Here is a 16425-nt window from a genome sequence, read left to right on the forward strand (position 1 = left end):
GTTATCTTCACTTATCATGTGGGCTTCTTGCTAGGCCACATATTGAACTCATAGAATGGATTAATTCTGAATGGATTGTGGGGGTCACATTTCCAGAGCAAATCATTAAAATCACCAGATAAGTTTACAGTACAGTCATATTCAGAATGACATATTCAGTAACTTATTTACTGATCTTATCAAGTATGCAACCCGTGGGTACCAACTCCCTGAGGCCCCGCGTGGCTGAGCACCTACAAAATACCCCATGAAGAGGACGGGCACCCAAACATTTCAGTGCCCAGGCCATAGTGCTGCTATTCTGAGATGTACTCACTGCATTTAAATAATGAATTTCTTGCGGGACTCTCCGAATAGCCAACACCTGTTGATTCATGCTTGGACATTAGGTCATGTGATAGTTTAAGCTATTCCTGGCCAACAAGACATGTTGTTGAAATCAGTTAGCCTGGCAAGGAAAAGATAGTATCTCAATTGTCAATACGCCCTTCATTCTGATCTTACAGGGATGTTTCAAGTGGCATTATAATTCATGTGGCATTATAATAAAAGAAAAACAGCACATGCTACACAGCAAATATCAACCAAGAGAGAACTGGGTGATGTTGAGAAGGATGAAACCCTCAGGGATGATGACAGTGCACCTGTGCTCAGCACCCTCCATTCTGACTCTGCTCTGAATGCACAGATCCATTCTTCAGGAGTTCTTTAGCGACAGGGCTGCTGGGATATAGCCGGGTAAAGCGGGCAAGTGCAAAGATAGGGAAGATGATTCGGTAGGCATTGTAATGCAGAGTACCAGATTTGTAGAATGCTCCAGCGATGTCACCCTGAGGAGAGGCAAGAGAAATTCCTGAACAACCTACATGCAGTCTTCTGCCCTGATTTCACGGTGATTAAATTCCATTTGAGAACCCAGTTGTATGATCACTGTAACCTCTTTTAAGAGCAACTGTCACATACAGTACCACCGAGCTTTTGTTTGGCAAACAAGACTCTGGAAGCAGGAAGCAGAGACCAGAGCCAATTAAAATGCAGGAAAAGCAACTAAAGACATTGTGGCATCTCAGGCCGAATATCAAAATGGTTCCATGATTAAAAAAATAAAAGAATCAACTGGCCGTCTACAGCTTTTGAAGGGCACCCCTCTGACCTGCCACATGTATGTAACAGTAGGGCCAGCTGTGTCCTGTGCTCTGATACCACACAAACTCAATCCCAATGGCACATTTCAATGCCACAGCAGTAACAGGTAGCTGCACTTGGGTGCCTAAGGCAACAGAATACTTCCCACAGGAACATCAGAGTGTCCGATTGAGGGCGAATATGGGAAGCACTTGTAAGAGCTCACCTGCCAATGCCACACAGGTGTCCATGTGTGCCCACAATACATTGCAGCCATCTATGAGAAGCATCTTTATGACCGCAATGATGCCAATGAGAGTACACACTGATCTGGGTCATTCTGTAAGTGAGGGGTGGATAACCTTCGATCCTCCAAATATTGCTGACCCCCCACACTCTGAGGACTTGTTGGGAAATGCTCTGCGTTCATTCATTCATTTTATGTGTATTTGGAGGACATGATCCTTTCCATAGGTGGCTGAAATATACTGTTTCTGTCAACCTTGAAATTATATTGCTATGAGGATATTTGATTAAGAAATTAAAAGTTGTAACACACCTGAGGCCACTCCCCAATCGATGTCTGTCTGTCAATCAAAACTTGTATTCCTCTTTCCAGAACCCGAACATCAGGATATCTGCAAAGCCACACGAATACTGGTCATTCCGTTCTGTTATCAGCACCCAGTTGAGGGCTGGTGGCTGGAGCGAGGGGAAAGCCTGTCAGTTTTCTTCTGGGGAGAAGCTTATATGACCACAATTTCTTTTTAAAAGAAAGAAAAAAAACCCTCATGGGTTCCCAGGATTCTCTAGGGAAAGTCATGTGCTTTAAAGGTACACAGCTCACTGCTTTTGGGTGCTGATAGCTCCATTTCCCATGACTAGCCTGCTTTGGCTAACAGGCCCAGAACAAATTTATGCGAGTGATGCAGTGCACTCATAGTGTATGGATAATGGATTTTTTGTGGGAAAGTCTTTGGAGGAAATGGACTTGGGGCAGATCAGCCCAACCAAAGATACTTCCAGAAAGAAGCACCTCTTGTGATGGAGGATTAGGCTGCATACACACCATAGGTTTAGAGCAAATCACTTCCTGCAAAGAATCCTGGGAACTGCAGCTCTGTGAAGGATAAAGTACAGTTCCCAGGATTCTCTAGGGAAAGTCATGTGCTTTAAAGGTACACAGCTTACTGCTTTTGGGTGCTGGTAGCTCCATTTCCCATGACTAGCCTGCTTTGGCTAACAGCCCCAGAAGAAATTTATGCGAGTGATGCAGTGCACTCATAGTGTATGGATAATGTTTTTGGTTTTTTTGTGTGAAAAAGTCTTTGGAGGAAATGGACTTGGGGCAGATCAGCCCCCTCTCGCCAAAGCCCCATGAACTTAGAAGCATGGTTCTTTAGCACACCTTAATTGGTTTGTCTAACTGCTGCAGAAACCACTTGGCCAAAAGCAGACAGAAGCCTTTTCTAAGGTAGGTAACTGCCAGCTTCTGTGCTTACCTAACAGCCATTAGCCCCAACAGAGCCCAAGAGGTTTGGTGGATCTGGGATACGGTGTGCTGAATATATTTGCGAAACCTGTAGGATTCAAATTCCTCTCCCCAGCCACCGTCTTCCATTTGCTTGGAGACTAAGAATTCACAGGCTTTGGTCACTTCCTTGCATGCCTCCCTAGAAAACATGAGAGGAGAAAGAAGGGGAAAAACAGCCCATGAGATGCCTCATTGGGTTTTGTTCCACTGTTGGCCTTGACTGCACCCCCCCCCCAAAATTGTGCACACTTACCTGCAGGTAAGACCCACTAAGTTCAGTTGGATTTACTTCTGAGAAAGCATGCATAGGGGCTGGAGCTGTCAATATTATATGCACATGACTCCCCCGAATTTGATATTTTGGGTGGAGGAGCCTTACGATCTTTCCACTTCACCACCCTGAAGCTAAGCTCCATCAAGGGCTCCCAGCAGAGCAACATTCATACTAATCTTCTATCCGAAAGGCTGCTTACTCACCCACCACGGTAGATGAATCCCATACATGCAAATGCCTCGAGTCCAAACCAGGTGCCATATGTGAAGCATACGCCCCATCGCCTGTCAGGGAGGGGAAAACCCATCAGCCGCTGAATGAATGATACAGAGACAAATGACAGACTACAACCTTTGAGCATGCCCTTCCATTCACTGTTTCATAGAATCAGAGTTGGAAGGGACCATGAGGGTCATCTAGTCCAACCCCCTTGCAATGCGGGAATCTTTTGAGTCTCATGTTCCTAGTCAAAGTCAGAATCTCTTATAACTTTTTATTTTATTTTTTTCTTGTTGTACATTTAACTAGATCTAATTTATATAACCAGTTATTTTACTTCAATCAATAACCTTTATTAGGCATCAGTTGTTTTTTCTTCTTCTTGTACATTTAACTAGATCTAATTTATATAACCAGTTATTTTACTTACTGGTTGTAGATCTAAGGGTGTGAATTTTCATGACGATTCATGAAGGGATCGGTATGGGATCAGTACACAATGTTACTGACAAAAGGATCCCCATCCCTCCCCCCCATTTTAAAACACCAGCATGTTTTCCCTCTAAGCCTAATGATAATGTGAAGGTTTGTGCAACTACCTTATGCAGACACATCATTAGAACACTGCTCATCTGAATGGTCACAAAATCCTGCCTCAGAACAGGCATAGATTTACTGTTGCCGCTGATGCCTAGATATTGGTACTACATTTTAGGCTGCTGGTTTCAAATCACTCCTCAGACAGGCTAACATCAGTTATTTGTTGTGAAGAAGACCTCTAACTGCCAACTTAGCTGTCACATGCTGAATTTGCCCATTTCATGCATCAGGGTTAAGTCTGATCCGGCTCGCATTGTTCATTTAGGATCTCATTACCTCAAAAAAGAGGCTGCATACTCATCTTTTCTTTCCAGTGCATAGAGTTAGGCTGTAGCGCACCCCTCCACAGTGGGAAGGCAATTCCGTGCATTCATGAGAAACCCCATTCCTTGCTTGTGTTTTACCCTCCATCCCAAAATAGTTTCATATTTGTAGAACATATCAAAAGAGCAAGCTGCCACCAGTGCCAATGCAGATAAACAGGACTGTGCCTGAGTAAAGGGTCACCTCAAGACACAGGTCAACCAAACTGAGACACACACACACACACACACACACACACACACACACACAAACACACACCCGGCCTGAATCTATGCCTTCTGGACAATCTTCTACCAAAACCCCTTTACCGGGGTTCCCTTCATCCCGCCAGATGAAGGCGGTGATGCACCATTTCACCCCCTAAGAAACAGACCAGACATCCCCAAACTTCGGCCCTCCAGATGTTTTGGACTACAATTCCCATCCTCCCTGACCACTGGTTCTGTTAGCTAGGGATCATGGGAGTTGTAGGCCAAAACATCTGAAGGGCCGCAGTTTGGGGATGCCTGAAATAGACCCCAAATTCATCTTCAAATTCACCTTAGCCACTGAAAGTTGTGACAATTGCTATGAGAAGACAAAACCACCAAATGGGCCCAATTAGTCTGCTTCCTGGCCCTGAAAACGGTGGCCGATTATCTCCTCAGCAAGGTCCTCCATACACATTGCCCACTTACCTCAAAGGCAATGCCAATTTTTAGGGTGGGCAGGATGATCAGCTGCCAACTATGTTGCTGGCTCCCACTCCAGATGGCTTAAATACTCCAGCAGAGGACTGGAGTGAACCCTCAGTATCTCTCTCTGCTGCTGAAGCTCCACTGTTGGGCCAATTTATATTTTAAAAATTGACAGGCTTTCCCATCATCCCCTCTGGTCAGTTGAGGAAAACAATTGGCCTGCCCCACCCAAGTCCCCCGAGGGGTTGCACTGGGCCACAATCATAGTCCGTATCAACATAGGACAGCTGACTGTCAACTACTGTACACTACAAGTGGTCCGCAGCACTTCCTCTACTAGGATGACACACCAGCTGAAACAATGGAACAGCGTGTTGCATTAGCTAGTTCTCTCAAACTGCTATGTAGGAAAGACATTCAAAAGGTGAAGGTTTCCACTGCTCAGTCAGCAAGTCATTCTTTCAGAACGCTATGTATGCATTCAGAAACTCCGCCAATCAGTGCCGCAGTCAAGTTCAGTGTGGGATATTTGTAAGCCACTCACCCTAACCAGGAGCCATCAGCTTTCTGCATTTTACGACAAAACTGCAAAGCCTTACTTAGAGTATCACTGGGAAGAAAAACAAAGGGGTCTTACATTTCAAGCTAAACAGCTTCTGGATGAGAGAATAATTAAGGCAAGCTCCTTGTAACAATGGCATTCAGTAACCTAAAGAAGCCTTCCACTTTTTCAGAACTTGGTCCCACCCAAAACATTCATTTTGTGGCCTACTTCTTAATGTTTTAACAACGTTTGTGTTGCTATTGTGACCCGCCTTAGAGGAGGCTGTGATCCAGTAGTGGTTCCTCCCAGCCTCCCAGGTGATGGCTACTGGTAATTAAGATCAAGAGTGTTCATCATCAGTCTTTGTTTAAACCACCAGCAGCAACTTTACATAAGTATCACTTCTATGTTGGAAATAACATGTATGCTGTAAGTTACATGTACATATACATTTTCCAGAGGGGTAGCTGTGCTGGTTTGCTGCAGCAAAAACAACTAAGAGTCTTGTGCCACCTTAAAGCCTAACACATTTTATTGTGGCAAAAGTTTTTTATGGACTGGAGTACCCTTCAGATGTACCGCGTGGTCATTAGTTGGCAGGTATTTAAGCGGATGGAGGTATATGTATATATTTTAAATAATGACTGGAGTTGCAATCAAATATCAAAAAAATACAGTCTTTGACAAATTCAACTCCTGAACTCTTAACATGGAATAGTCTATTAGAATATAGAATTCAAGACTATAGAACAGGCATCCCCAAACTTCGGCCCTCCCGATGTTTTGGACTACAATTCCCATCATCCCTGACCACTGGTCCTCTTAGTTAGGGATCATGGGAGTTGTAGGCCAAAACATCTGGAGGGCCGCAGTTTGGGGATGCCTGCTATAGAAGATGAATATCATGATGTAACAATAACATCCTTCTCAGCTTCTGAGGATCTCACCCCAGACCTTTACCTGATTTCATCTTCCCGGTGATTTGGGAATCTTTTCCCAAAATGTTTCAATCCCTGCATTATGGATGAAGTGCATTCTGTATAGGTGTGGTCTATCATACAGTCAGCTGAAAAACATAAAGTATTTTACTTTATGTTTCAAGATGGTTTACAGATTTATAAAATCCTTGAAAATATCCTTTAAAACGGAGCCAAAACCTAGCAGTTTAAACAGCAGGAAGAGGGAAAAAAACTCTATAAAAGCAACAGCCACCAAAAGCTTATCAGGAAAACAGGCCATGCATTTTGTGCAGAGGACTATCAGCGAGAGCCTTCCTTGTCTAGATCAGGGGTGGCCAAGCTGCATCCAGAGGGTCACATACAGACCTCAGCCTATTTTTAGAAGCACAGGAAGAGCCAGAAGGGAGATGAAGATGGTGGTGGAGGTGAAACAGATGGGGCGATGTGAGAGGAAATCCCTTTGCAAGCAAACAGTTGAGAACCCTGCAAGAATTATTGGTCTCTCCCCAAGCAGCCTGCTGGGCACGGAGCAAAAGAGAGAGAGGAAGATAAAAGGGTGTGGCAAAAGGAGGGAGAGATGGCTCTGGCCACACTCACTGCTGACATGCAGTTCACAGCAGAATGCCCTCAAGGGAAAGTGTCCCCCCCCCCTTGAAGGCTGTCATCCTGGGAGAGGTGGCTTCTAAAATAGACCCATGTGGTGTAGCTGAAAACCAATTAACTTGAACTAGGCCCATAGACTCATTGGCAGCCACTAAACACTACTTTGATGTTTAGACAAGTAGCTTGCTTCGCCCACAAAGGTTGAGTTCTGCAGGTCCATGCATAAAGTTAGGAACTCCCAGAACCAGCCTCCACCCCCCCCCCCAATTTTATGAATTTTGCTTCCTTCCTAAAGCCCAGTAAGCACTTGCCCATCTCTGAGAAGCTGCGTAAGCCCAAATTCACAGCTGTGCATTTATTTATTTCTACCCAGCCACACAAAGCTGTGATTGTGTAAGTAAAATGAGAGTAAGACGTGAGTTACTGTGCATTATTGGCTCCCTCCTATCGTCTAGTGCAGGCATCCCCAAACCGCGGCCCTCCAGATGTTTTGGCCTACAACTCCCATGATCCCTAGCTAACAGGACCAGTGGTCGGGAAAGATGGGAATTGTAGTCCAAAACATCTGGAGGGCCAAAGTTTGGGGATTCCTGGTCTGGAGGCATGCTGTGCCATTGTGAGCCAGTCACAGTTTGCAGACCACCTTCAAAGCCAGAGCCAATCTGCAAGGATTTGTAAAGAACCACAGGACACAAACAAGGGACTCTGCACAGCACAGCCTTGGTACCTTGCTATCCTGCACCGTTTATCTTTATTGGGATGCACTGCCACCCACATAATAGCCAAAAAAGAACATGTGTGATGTGAGGAGACCATTGATTTCTAGCTAACTTTGTGTACCTGTTGCTCATTTGGGTTCTGAAATATACTCGGAGTCGAGAGTGAGTTTCATGCTCTTTATTCAGCTCATATTCATCAAGGAGAAGAAGAGAAGACGAATGGCTCTTTTCCCAAAACCATCTGCTTATATACATTATTTACACAATGGGCCTTGCGTGATTGGCTACTTCAGGGCTACACCTGTGGGCCAATTATATTGTGGATTGACTTCTGCCTGCAGCCTGATTGGCTGCTCCTACAGGCCAATCAGGTAGCAGATTCACTTCTGCCAGCCGCCTGATTGGCTGCTCCAGCAGGCCAATCAGGTTGCGGATTCACTTCCACCTGGAGTTGGATTGGGTAGCTCCTGCTGATTCTGAATCCTATTGTTCTAGGATTCAGCTCAGTACATAACAGGTTCCATGTTCAGAGCCACATGGACTGTCCGTATCACGTCATCTTTGTTCTGCCTATTCCAGAAACCAACCACCAGCCTGCCTTAGAACATCTCTCCTATCAGCACCTGCAGTGGACTCTGACAACGTGAACAATTGCCAAGGTCCTATGGCCAAAACAAACTGCCTTCAAACATGTGACTTCAGTTCATGGTCTCTAGCCCCAAAACTATGAAATAGGCCTTGCTTGTAAAGATGACCAGAATTCACAAAAGATTCCCATTTAAGTTGTTCTGATATCAAGGCTGTGTTCTTACCATATAACTCCGTGCAGTTCATTATCTCCAGTAGCCTACTCCCTCGTCTGGTTTCATAAGCAGCAAAACCGCCATCAGAATTTCTCATGCTCAGAATCTGCAAAAAAGTACAAGTGGGATGGGGGAGGGGGAGAGGGTTTAAGAACAGGCATGGTGTTCCTTGTCCTACTTGCAGAGGCACATGACTGGTCACTCCTGCACAACCCCACAAGCCACTCCTGTGCCCCTTTCACGCTTGCCTTTTTTTACAAACTAAAAAACCCCCCAAATGTTACAGAGACCCTTGATCATTTTAGTTGCCCCTTTCTACCCAAGTGCTTTGATTCCTGCTGTTTCAGGCTTTGCCACAAGCACCAAATGCAATTCAGGCGCCATTCCACCCGGCTACAATGCTGTGTAAAATCAGAGCCTGTGCTCTTGACAAACCAATCTCTTTATTTTAAGTGGCGCTCAACAAAAGGAGAGTGGCTCTCTGTACATATATGTAGTCGTGCCAGTTGGCCCTCTCTCACCATATTAGGCCAATGGAGAACTCGGTGGATGGGGAGATTCTGTTGTTCTAGCAAACCCTAGAAAGTGCCCTTGCTCATCACGACTATGATGAGGATTCCAGGACAAAATTTGCTAATTTGCACTATTTCTACCAAATGTGATTTATCTCCAAATTACCAGTGTAGGGAAAGAGATTAACTCATTATGTATTTGACTTCAAATTGATTACCGTAAGTAACGTGTAAGGATGCAATAGCTGCTTTCTAAAGAGCAAGATCAACAGTCCATCTGTTCTCAACCCTAACGCCCAGTGAGCTTTCGATCCAGCTTACTGGGGGAGATTGCTCTCAGTCCCACTACATTGCATCCCTTTACCTGAGCTTCAGGAACTCAAACTTTAAGACTGATCATCCTTCACAGAGGATAAAATGCTGCCATAGGGACACTTCCACCAATTCTCTTAGCCTACGGCCCCACAAAACTCAGCACTATTACTGAATGCTAGATGACTTCAGTCTTCCCACAATAGCTTCCTCCTGCCTGCTTCCCATTTTCTCTTCTGGGCTTTCCCCCTTCTCACCACGTTGACAGCATCAAAGAGGCGCTGAGGTGCCACATGATCTTCTATGAAGGGGCATTTTTCCTCCAGCAGCATCAGTGTCCTCATGGCCTCAGCAGTGCAGTCAGACACTATCCAGTCATTCTCTCGAGTGCTGAAGGGGAATCCACCCTGGTAATTGAAGTGAATACATTAGGACTCCATTGGCAGCTGCCAGTGTAGAGGCATCTCCTCCCAAGCAATGCCCAAGAAAGCAATCAGGGAGTTGATGGGTGATCCATATTTCTTCTTCAGGATTCTAGATTAGATGGGCACTGGCCTAATGCAGCAGGCTCTTCTCGTGTCCTTACATTCTCAGAATTAACACTTAAAAGCTCTCTTTTTGCTGGCTATGTGTCAGACAGACAGGTCACGATTCTGGATGTACCTTGTTCATCTGGCGATAATATCTCTGGTAGTTAGGTGGGTTATCTACAACCTGAAAAACAGATTAGCAGCATATTAATAAAAGGCGATCAGATTATATTTGTAACCAGTGGGAAAGCCAGTGTGGCATAACAGTTTGAGTGTTGGACCTCAGAGACCAGGGTGCTAATCCCCACTGCCTCTCACCCTAGACTTCCTCACAGGGTTGTTGTGTGGATTCATTAAGGAGGAAGAAAACCATGTATGCCACCTTAAGCTCCTTGGAGAAAAAGGTGGGCTATGCAATAACTAAGAAACAAAACAAAACAAATAAATTAACTCAGTCAGAAATATGGCCTGTAATTTAGAAGACAGAATGTGGCTACAGCCTGATGCAATGGCAGCACATAGGGTTATGTTCAGTGCTAGTGCTACTCAAAGTAGACTCACTGAAATTTATGAACTCAAGTTGGTCATGTTTATTAGCCTGAATGGGTTTGCTCTGAATAGGATTCATACTGGGTACAACCCATAGTGCTGGTTGAGGTAAATTGCCGTAGATATACAAGGTTTTACACAGGACTGAAGCCACACTATAAAACCAAATTGATATTACTTGTCAAGGATCACATGGGCTTCAGATTAAAAACCTATTATTCTGTAGTCCTGCCATGACACATTATTCAGCTGAACGAATCTCATGTGATCAAGAGGCAGCTAAGCAACACTCTGGCTCTGCCTCCAAGGTCACACAGCATCTCATGACCACAACATCCACACATTAAGCTTTGCCTATGCAGGCATCCAGGTCTAAATGCATGGATATCAGAGGCAGGGCTGGGGGAAACCATACAACCTTGGAAGCTGTCCTTCAACATCTAGGTCAGGCATCCCAAAACTGTGGCCCTCCAGATGTTTTGGCATACAACTCCTATGATCCCTAGCTAACAGGACCACTGCTCGGGGAAGATGAGAATTGTAGTCCAAAACATCTGGAGGGGTGAAGTTTGGGGATGCCTGATCTAGGTCAAGTAATGGCCCACTGCCTTGGATCCCCTAATAGCTCCTTCTCATGATGAAAGGGGCTCATGTTACTTTGCAAAAAGAGACAAGCGTTTTCCTCCTGATTGTTTTGCTGAGACAGCTGAAAGCAGTATTGATTCCCTATGTATATTATTCCAATATCATGCTTTACCTGAGAGGCTTTCAAGAATTCATGGGCTTTTTTCAGACAGGATGCATAGTCAGGATTGTTCTGAACCCCAGCCTAGAAAAAGAAAGAAGTTATGCTTAAGAATTCTGACCCAGGAAAGTCACAGAGAAAATCTCAGACACTTACACAAAAGCATCACTTTGGACAGCTACAAAAATAAACGCAAGTTCTTGAGGGATAACTTCAGTGTTACACAAGGAATACTCAGTGTGTGAATTTCTGGATCTCATGTCATAAATTACCTGGAGAACCATGACAGGCATACAAGGTGTTCAGATCTCGTAAGGTGTGTGCTTTGGTTAAACACACACCATCTACATGCCAGTTCATTCATCTAATATATATATATGTAAATGGAAATTATTATGGAGAGAACAAAAGTAGAATATTTGACAATATAAAATGGTACCTCCAATAAGCCTTGAATGGTAAATGATGTATCCCAGGTCTGTGATCCTATGAACTGATATAAAGAAAGGAAGAACAGTTTTGTCCTTTTAGATCAGGGCTGGAGAACCACTAGCCTGGGAGCTGAATGCAGTCCTCTCTAACCAGCCCTTGGGATGCTTCCCCAGTCATGGCCACTTCCCAGCCTACAGCCTCCCCCACTGGCCTTGCTCTGCATCAATCAAGAACACTGGGAGTAAATCAGTAACTAAAGGGCTCCTCCACACTTTCGCTTGGCCCTTGTTTTGATTGTATTGTGTACTGATCAATTCCCCCCAAGTCCAATAGTTTTTCCTCTTGTTCTCTCAGTTAAGCAGCATGTGTTTTGGGGATTCTTGGCACATCATATAACATCTGAATCAGCATTTTAAAAAGGTGCCACATGACCTGGTGTTATCTTACATCTTATCTCCTAGCCCTAACCCTGGGGTGAAGCTACACATTATGCAGAAGATCCATGCCTGGATCTCCTGATATTTTGATATTCACTTCAAATAAGCTGGTGCTGTCAGGCAGGGAGAAGACAGCTGAGCTTGAGAGTCACCAATGCAATGCAAATTGCAGCCCATAATATTTCAAAACATATTGGTTCACACTATTGTACCTTTATTAACATACCATCTTGTCCCATCCTGCAGAGATATAAAAAGAAGAGATTATAGCAGTCACAAGACCATGTAGTTACCTATCTGCATTGCATAATAAGAGACCAAAATCTTCCTGATATCTCTCCCATACAACACAACGAGTGAGCCACGGGTGTGCATGAGATCTGCCTATACAGTACTGCAAATAAGGATATGTTCACATCACTGGCCTAAAACGCAGCAAAGTCATTTTATCCCACTGCTTTGCAAAGCTGCATTTGCACAGGGTTGTTCACATCAGAGAGGGGGCAGAGATGTTTTTACAGAGTGTGCATGCCCTTTCTGGTTTCCCCACCACTGCAACCCCCTGGAACGCCTAGTGATGAAGCTGCCATCTGAGCATCTGTGCTCATCTGTGCACATACGACGGTTGTCGCAGGTAAACACACCATTCTGAAGTACGATGTGAATGTGCTTTATGTTTTCTAGTCTGATTGACCCTTTTTTGAGGAAAGATCAAGGTCTGCAAAACCACACTTATGCAAGACCATATTCAGGACACTACAAAGATGGGTGGAATAAATATGCCAGTCTTACCAAAGGTAGTCATAAAGTCTGGAGATATGTTCTTGAAAAGCTGGAGAATTGGCTCCATCAACTTGCTTTCTTATTAGCATATGAAACACTTTACAAATCTACAGGACAAAAGATATATCATTCCAGTTAGGAATTTTCCTCTGCTATACCTCCATGCTTAGCACAGTCATCTGTTGCATGGCTATGTCTCTGCATGTCACCAGCCCAACACAGAAACTCCTTCAATTGGGCAAAACAAGATCGCTACAAGCATAGCTCTACCTTTGGAAGTATACTGGTTTTGGGGGCAAATCTTCCTCAGGAGAAGGAACATATGCTGCCATCAAAAGTAACTTGTTCCTGATACAATTATTTCTGAAAGACATTCACAAAGGACCTACCGGACTAGAATTGGTGGCATTTGAGAATATGTCATCAGCTTTGATTTGCTCATACATTTCTGCAATGGCTTTCTTTCTGAAACTGGTGAAATGGTATCTCTCGTACAAATTTAAGGTAGCTGCAGAAGGAATAAGAGACACTATGAACATCGCAATCATGTTAATACGGTTCTATCTTCCTCGTGCGTTTTGGGCTGCAATCCTCCATGCAATTACCTGGAAGAAGGCACCATTGAATTCAATGGCACTTGCTTCCAAAAGATACTGTATTTTGCTCAAAATAGAGGCAGGATTTCAGCCCCCAAATTTCAAAGATGATTTCAGGGGGAAATCTGCAAAAGGAACATGGGTGTGAACAAGGGGTTTACCACAGATGGGTACCAGTGGTTTAGGGTCATTTGTTTTTTTTCCCTTTCCCTTTGCCCTTCTAAAAGTGAGGAGCTTGTGTCCCAAGCCACCATGACCCCATTGCCCCCATTATAGGGAAATAACCAGACAGGACAAAAAGAGTAAATGTAAAATGGGTCAAATAGGCCACAAATTTATTGATGTGATGTGAATGTTAGCCATAGGCATTGGGTATATCATTTGAAGTCCAGCCTACCAACTGGAAGTGTTTCTAGGGTCAGCCCAATACTATGACCTACCCCAAATTGTGGTACCCCCCCCAAAAGGGTCCCTGGTCAATGAGTGCTATGGCCCTAACCCCCGCCTGGATGTTCAGACAGAAGCAACTCCTTGTGGATCCCTTTAATGGGACACCCTCTTTCATGGAAGGGCTAATACCCATGTGTGGACCCAAGTGACACCACTTAATAACAACAACAATAATAATAATAAATTTTTATCTATACCCCGCCCTTCCCGATTCAAAAACCTGGGCTCAGGGCGGCTAACAACAAATTTAAAACACTTAATTGTAATACAACATAAAAGCAACATAAAATACAGTATAAAAGCACGAATAACAATAAAATTCAAGTTCAAGAATCAATTTGGGGGAAATCCATCCAATAAACATTAGATAGTCACCAGAGATAGCTGGCTAAATTAGACCTATCTGGGCCAGCAAGGAGGCCAGGAGAGAATTAGCTGTGGGGTCCCAGAGCGGGTAATCTTCATAAAAGAGGGGATGGGGGAAGAGAAGGGACTATGTTTAGGGCACCTTGTCTAGCCCCTCTCCCTTTTCGGGGTAAGCAGAGTGGATCCTAAAAGGTGCTGCTCAGGCATGGATACAGCTGCCGAGCTGCTCAACTGCCTCATTCCTTGAGTCAGAATGACTGAATCTGTATCCACCGCCCATGTGCCGGTTCATGACTAGGGGCTTCCAGATTTCACGATTCTGCCCCCGTTACCATTTGCTGATCGCCATGGGACTTTGGGGGTTTGGGTCGGGTTTTTGGAAGACGCCTGTGCGTGAATTTGTTTTATGTGTGTAGATCAGTGCACACTGACCAACGCACAGTCTTCGCAGTAGGGTTCTGTTCCGAGGGCATGAAGTAGTCCTATCTGCTGCAGCCTTCATCCACCTTCACAGCCATTGCAACATGCCACTTGTTATCATCCACCTGTTCTGCTGTTGAGGACTTCTTGGATCATTCTTTGTCTAGCTCCTTCACTTTGACCTTACTGCCTTGGGTGACCCTGCTGGGAGTATGAGATTCCTGACGGCTCACAAGGGTCATAGGAACATGCAAGCCCACTCACCACGACAATGTGATGATCCAGCGAGTGGGACTACCCTGTAGTCTGACAGGCAAAACCCTAGTGATGATCACCATGGGTGGTTCTAAGACTACAAAACCCATAATGCCATGGCATGTGTCCATAGCATGGTTCAGGCCTCTTGCTCACAAAGCAATGTTCTTACTTGTATTTGCTACAAAGGTTTGTATTGTGTTTGTTCCAGCTAACAAGCTGTGATAATATGAAACTTGGAAGATGTATGTTTCCATGGATATGTGTCTGCGTCAAGGACATGCAAAGCATCCATGTCTTATTCCTCAGACAATGTGTTTGCCTATAACAACAGAAGTCTCTTCCTCTCTTTCTCTGTGCCAAGTAAACCCTAGGAAACCTACATTGAAGGCCTGAACTCCTGGAATAAGACTTGCCAATTCCTACATCACTCACCATATGCGGCATCCAGCATCCAGCTGTGTGCAGCTTGCAAATCGGTTTCGTGAATATTGTTCCTCTGGGCTTGCCAATCAATAGTGGAAAAGTCCTCCACATAAATCTCCTAGGAGGAAACCATGAAGTGAAATGACTTTCATAGTAAAGAAGAAGCAGGATACTAGTGTACTTGACAAATGCCATTTCATGGCTTTAAAAAAACCAAGAAAATTCATGCTAGTGTGGCAAAATCTGCTCTGTACCCATATAACACTTCTCCCTGTGTTATGGCATCAGCTTTCATGGTCCTCTTCATCCATTTTTATACTTATATGAAAAGTGGTATGTCTTAAGAAATAATATTAATTAATTAATTAATTAATTAATTAATTAAACACTAGAGGAGGAAGAGGAGGGTACTCCATAGGAGATTAATGGTTCAACAGTTCTTCATTGATTTGTTTTTTAGTAGTTCTGAAGAGGGGAGGAGAAAACACCTTTTACCACCCAAAAAGAAAGGGAGAAAGAAATTAAAAGATGCATTAAAAAGGGGGAGTCTGGTATTACTGTGATGGAGGAGGCAACATGGGTGTAGTCTGTCAGTTTTTAGGAGAAGAGGCAAGGGTCTAAAAGCAATACTCTGTGGAGCATGAAGCACAGAGTCATTAAAATAAATTAAAAGAAAAGCATGGAAGGTGAGAGACATATGATTTGGGAGGGTGATACCATGGGCACCATCTCCACTCCAAATTCTACCCTCCCAAAGTTGCCCTCCCCTGTGGAATAGGGATGGCCAAGTGGCATGTTTCCATGCCCCCGCCTCTCTCCAAAATAAATATTCCCATGGCATTTTTAAACACTGTTGCTCTGAGCTTGACTTCTGCCTTAAATGGAAAATAAGACATCCAATTTAGCCTTCTCCCTGTCAGATACAAGCAAGCAATCTCCCAAGTGCAGATACGAGGGAGTACGAGGGTCCTACTCTGACCGAGGATGATGGGATGTTTGGAGAATGCTGCCTTGCCTGTCTTAGACTCTGGATCAATTCATCTTCTTCCATAGTCAGGCGAGAGGCATAGCAGTAGCTCATCACAAGGGTGATATGGCGAGCATGACACCAGTATGTTGAAGGATGTGCTGGAATCCATGTAGGGAACAGCCTGTTTCAGAAAGATGGAAGAAACAGGTTCATGGAAAACAATGTCAGGAATCCTGGATATAGGGGTAAAACTAAGGGCAG

At 44.2% G+C, this 16425-nt stretch overlaps 1 protein-coding gene across 1 annotated transcript; it reads right to left on the minus strand.

Annotated features, from left to right (window-relative positions):
* Positions 1 to 485: 485 nt before the first annotated feature.
* Positions 486 to 15989, minus strand: LOC118079447 (lanosterol synthase-like). Its single transcript, XM_060277465.1, has 16 exons — positions 15912 to 15989; positions 15204 to 15312; positions 13071 to 13189; positions 12691 to 12788; positions 12111 to 12138; positions 11469 to 11522; positions 11042 to 11113; positions 9869 to 9919; positions 9463 to 9612; positions 8391 to 8487; positions 6258 to 6363; positions 5298 to 5363; positions 3137 to 3217; positions 2628 to 2798; positions 1685 to 1763; positions 486 to 830 (listed from the first exon to the last, which is right to left on the minus strand). The coding sequence occupies exons 1-16, from the start codon at positions 15987 to 15989 to the stop codon at positions 651 to 653; spliced, it is 1539 nt and encodes a 512-aa protein (XP_060133448.1). The 3' UTR covers positions 486 to 650.
* Positions 15990 to 16425: the final 436 nt, after the last annotated feature.

This window comes from Zootoca vivipara, chromosome 7, assembly GCF_963506605.1.
Source record: "Zootoca vivipara chromosome 7, rZooViv1.1, whole genome shotgun sequence".
In the NCBI taxonomy this organism is placed as follows: Eukaryota; Metazoa; Chordata; class Lepidosauria; order Squamata; family Lacertidae; genus Zootoca; species Zootoca vivipara.

Excerpts from the sequence above, each read along its gene's own strand:
- LOC118079447 (XM_060277465.1), bottom strand. The coding sequence starts at position 15,989 with ATGCCACTTGGCCATCCCTATTCCACAGGGGAGGGCAACTTTGGGAGG. Across the intron at positions 12,139-12,690 it reads AGACTTTATGACTACCTTTG|GATGGGACAAGATGGTATGT; the intron begins GTAAGACTGGCA and ends ATATCTCTGCAG. Across the intron at positions 9,613-9,868 it reads ATTATCGCCAGATGAACAAG|GGTGGATTCCCCTTCAGCAC; the intron begins GTACATCCAGAA and ends TTCAATTACCAG.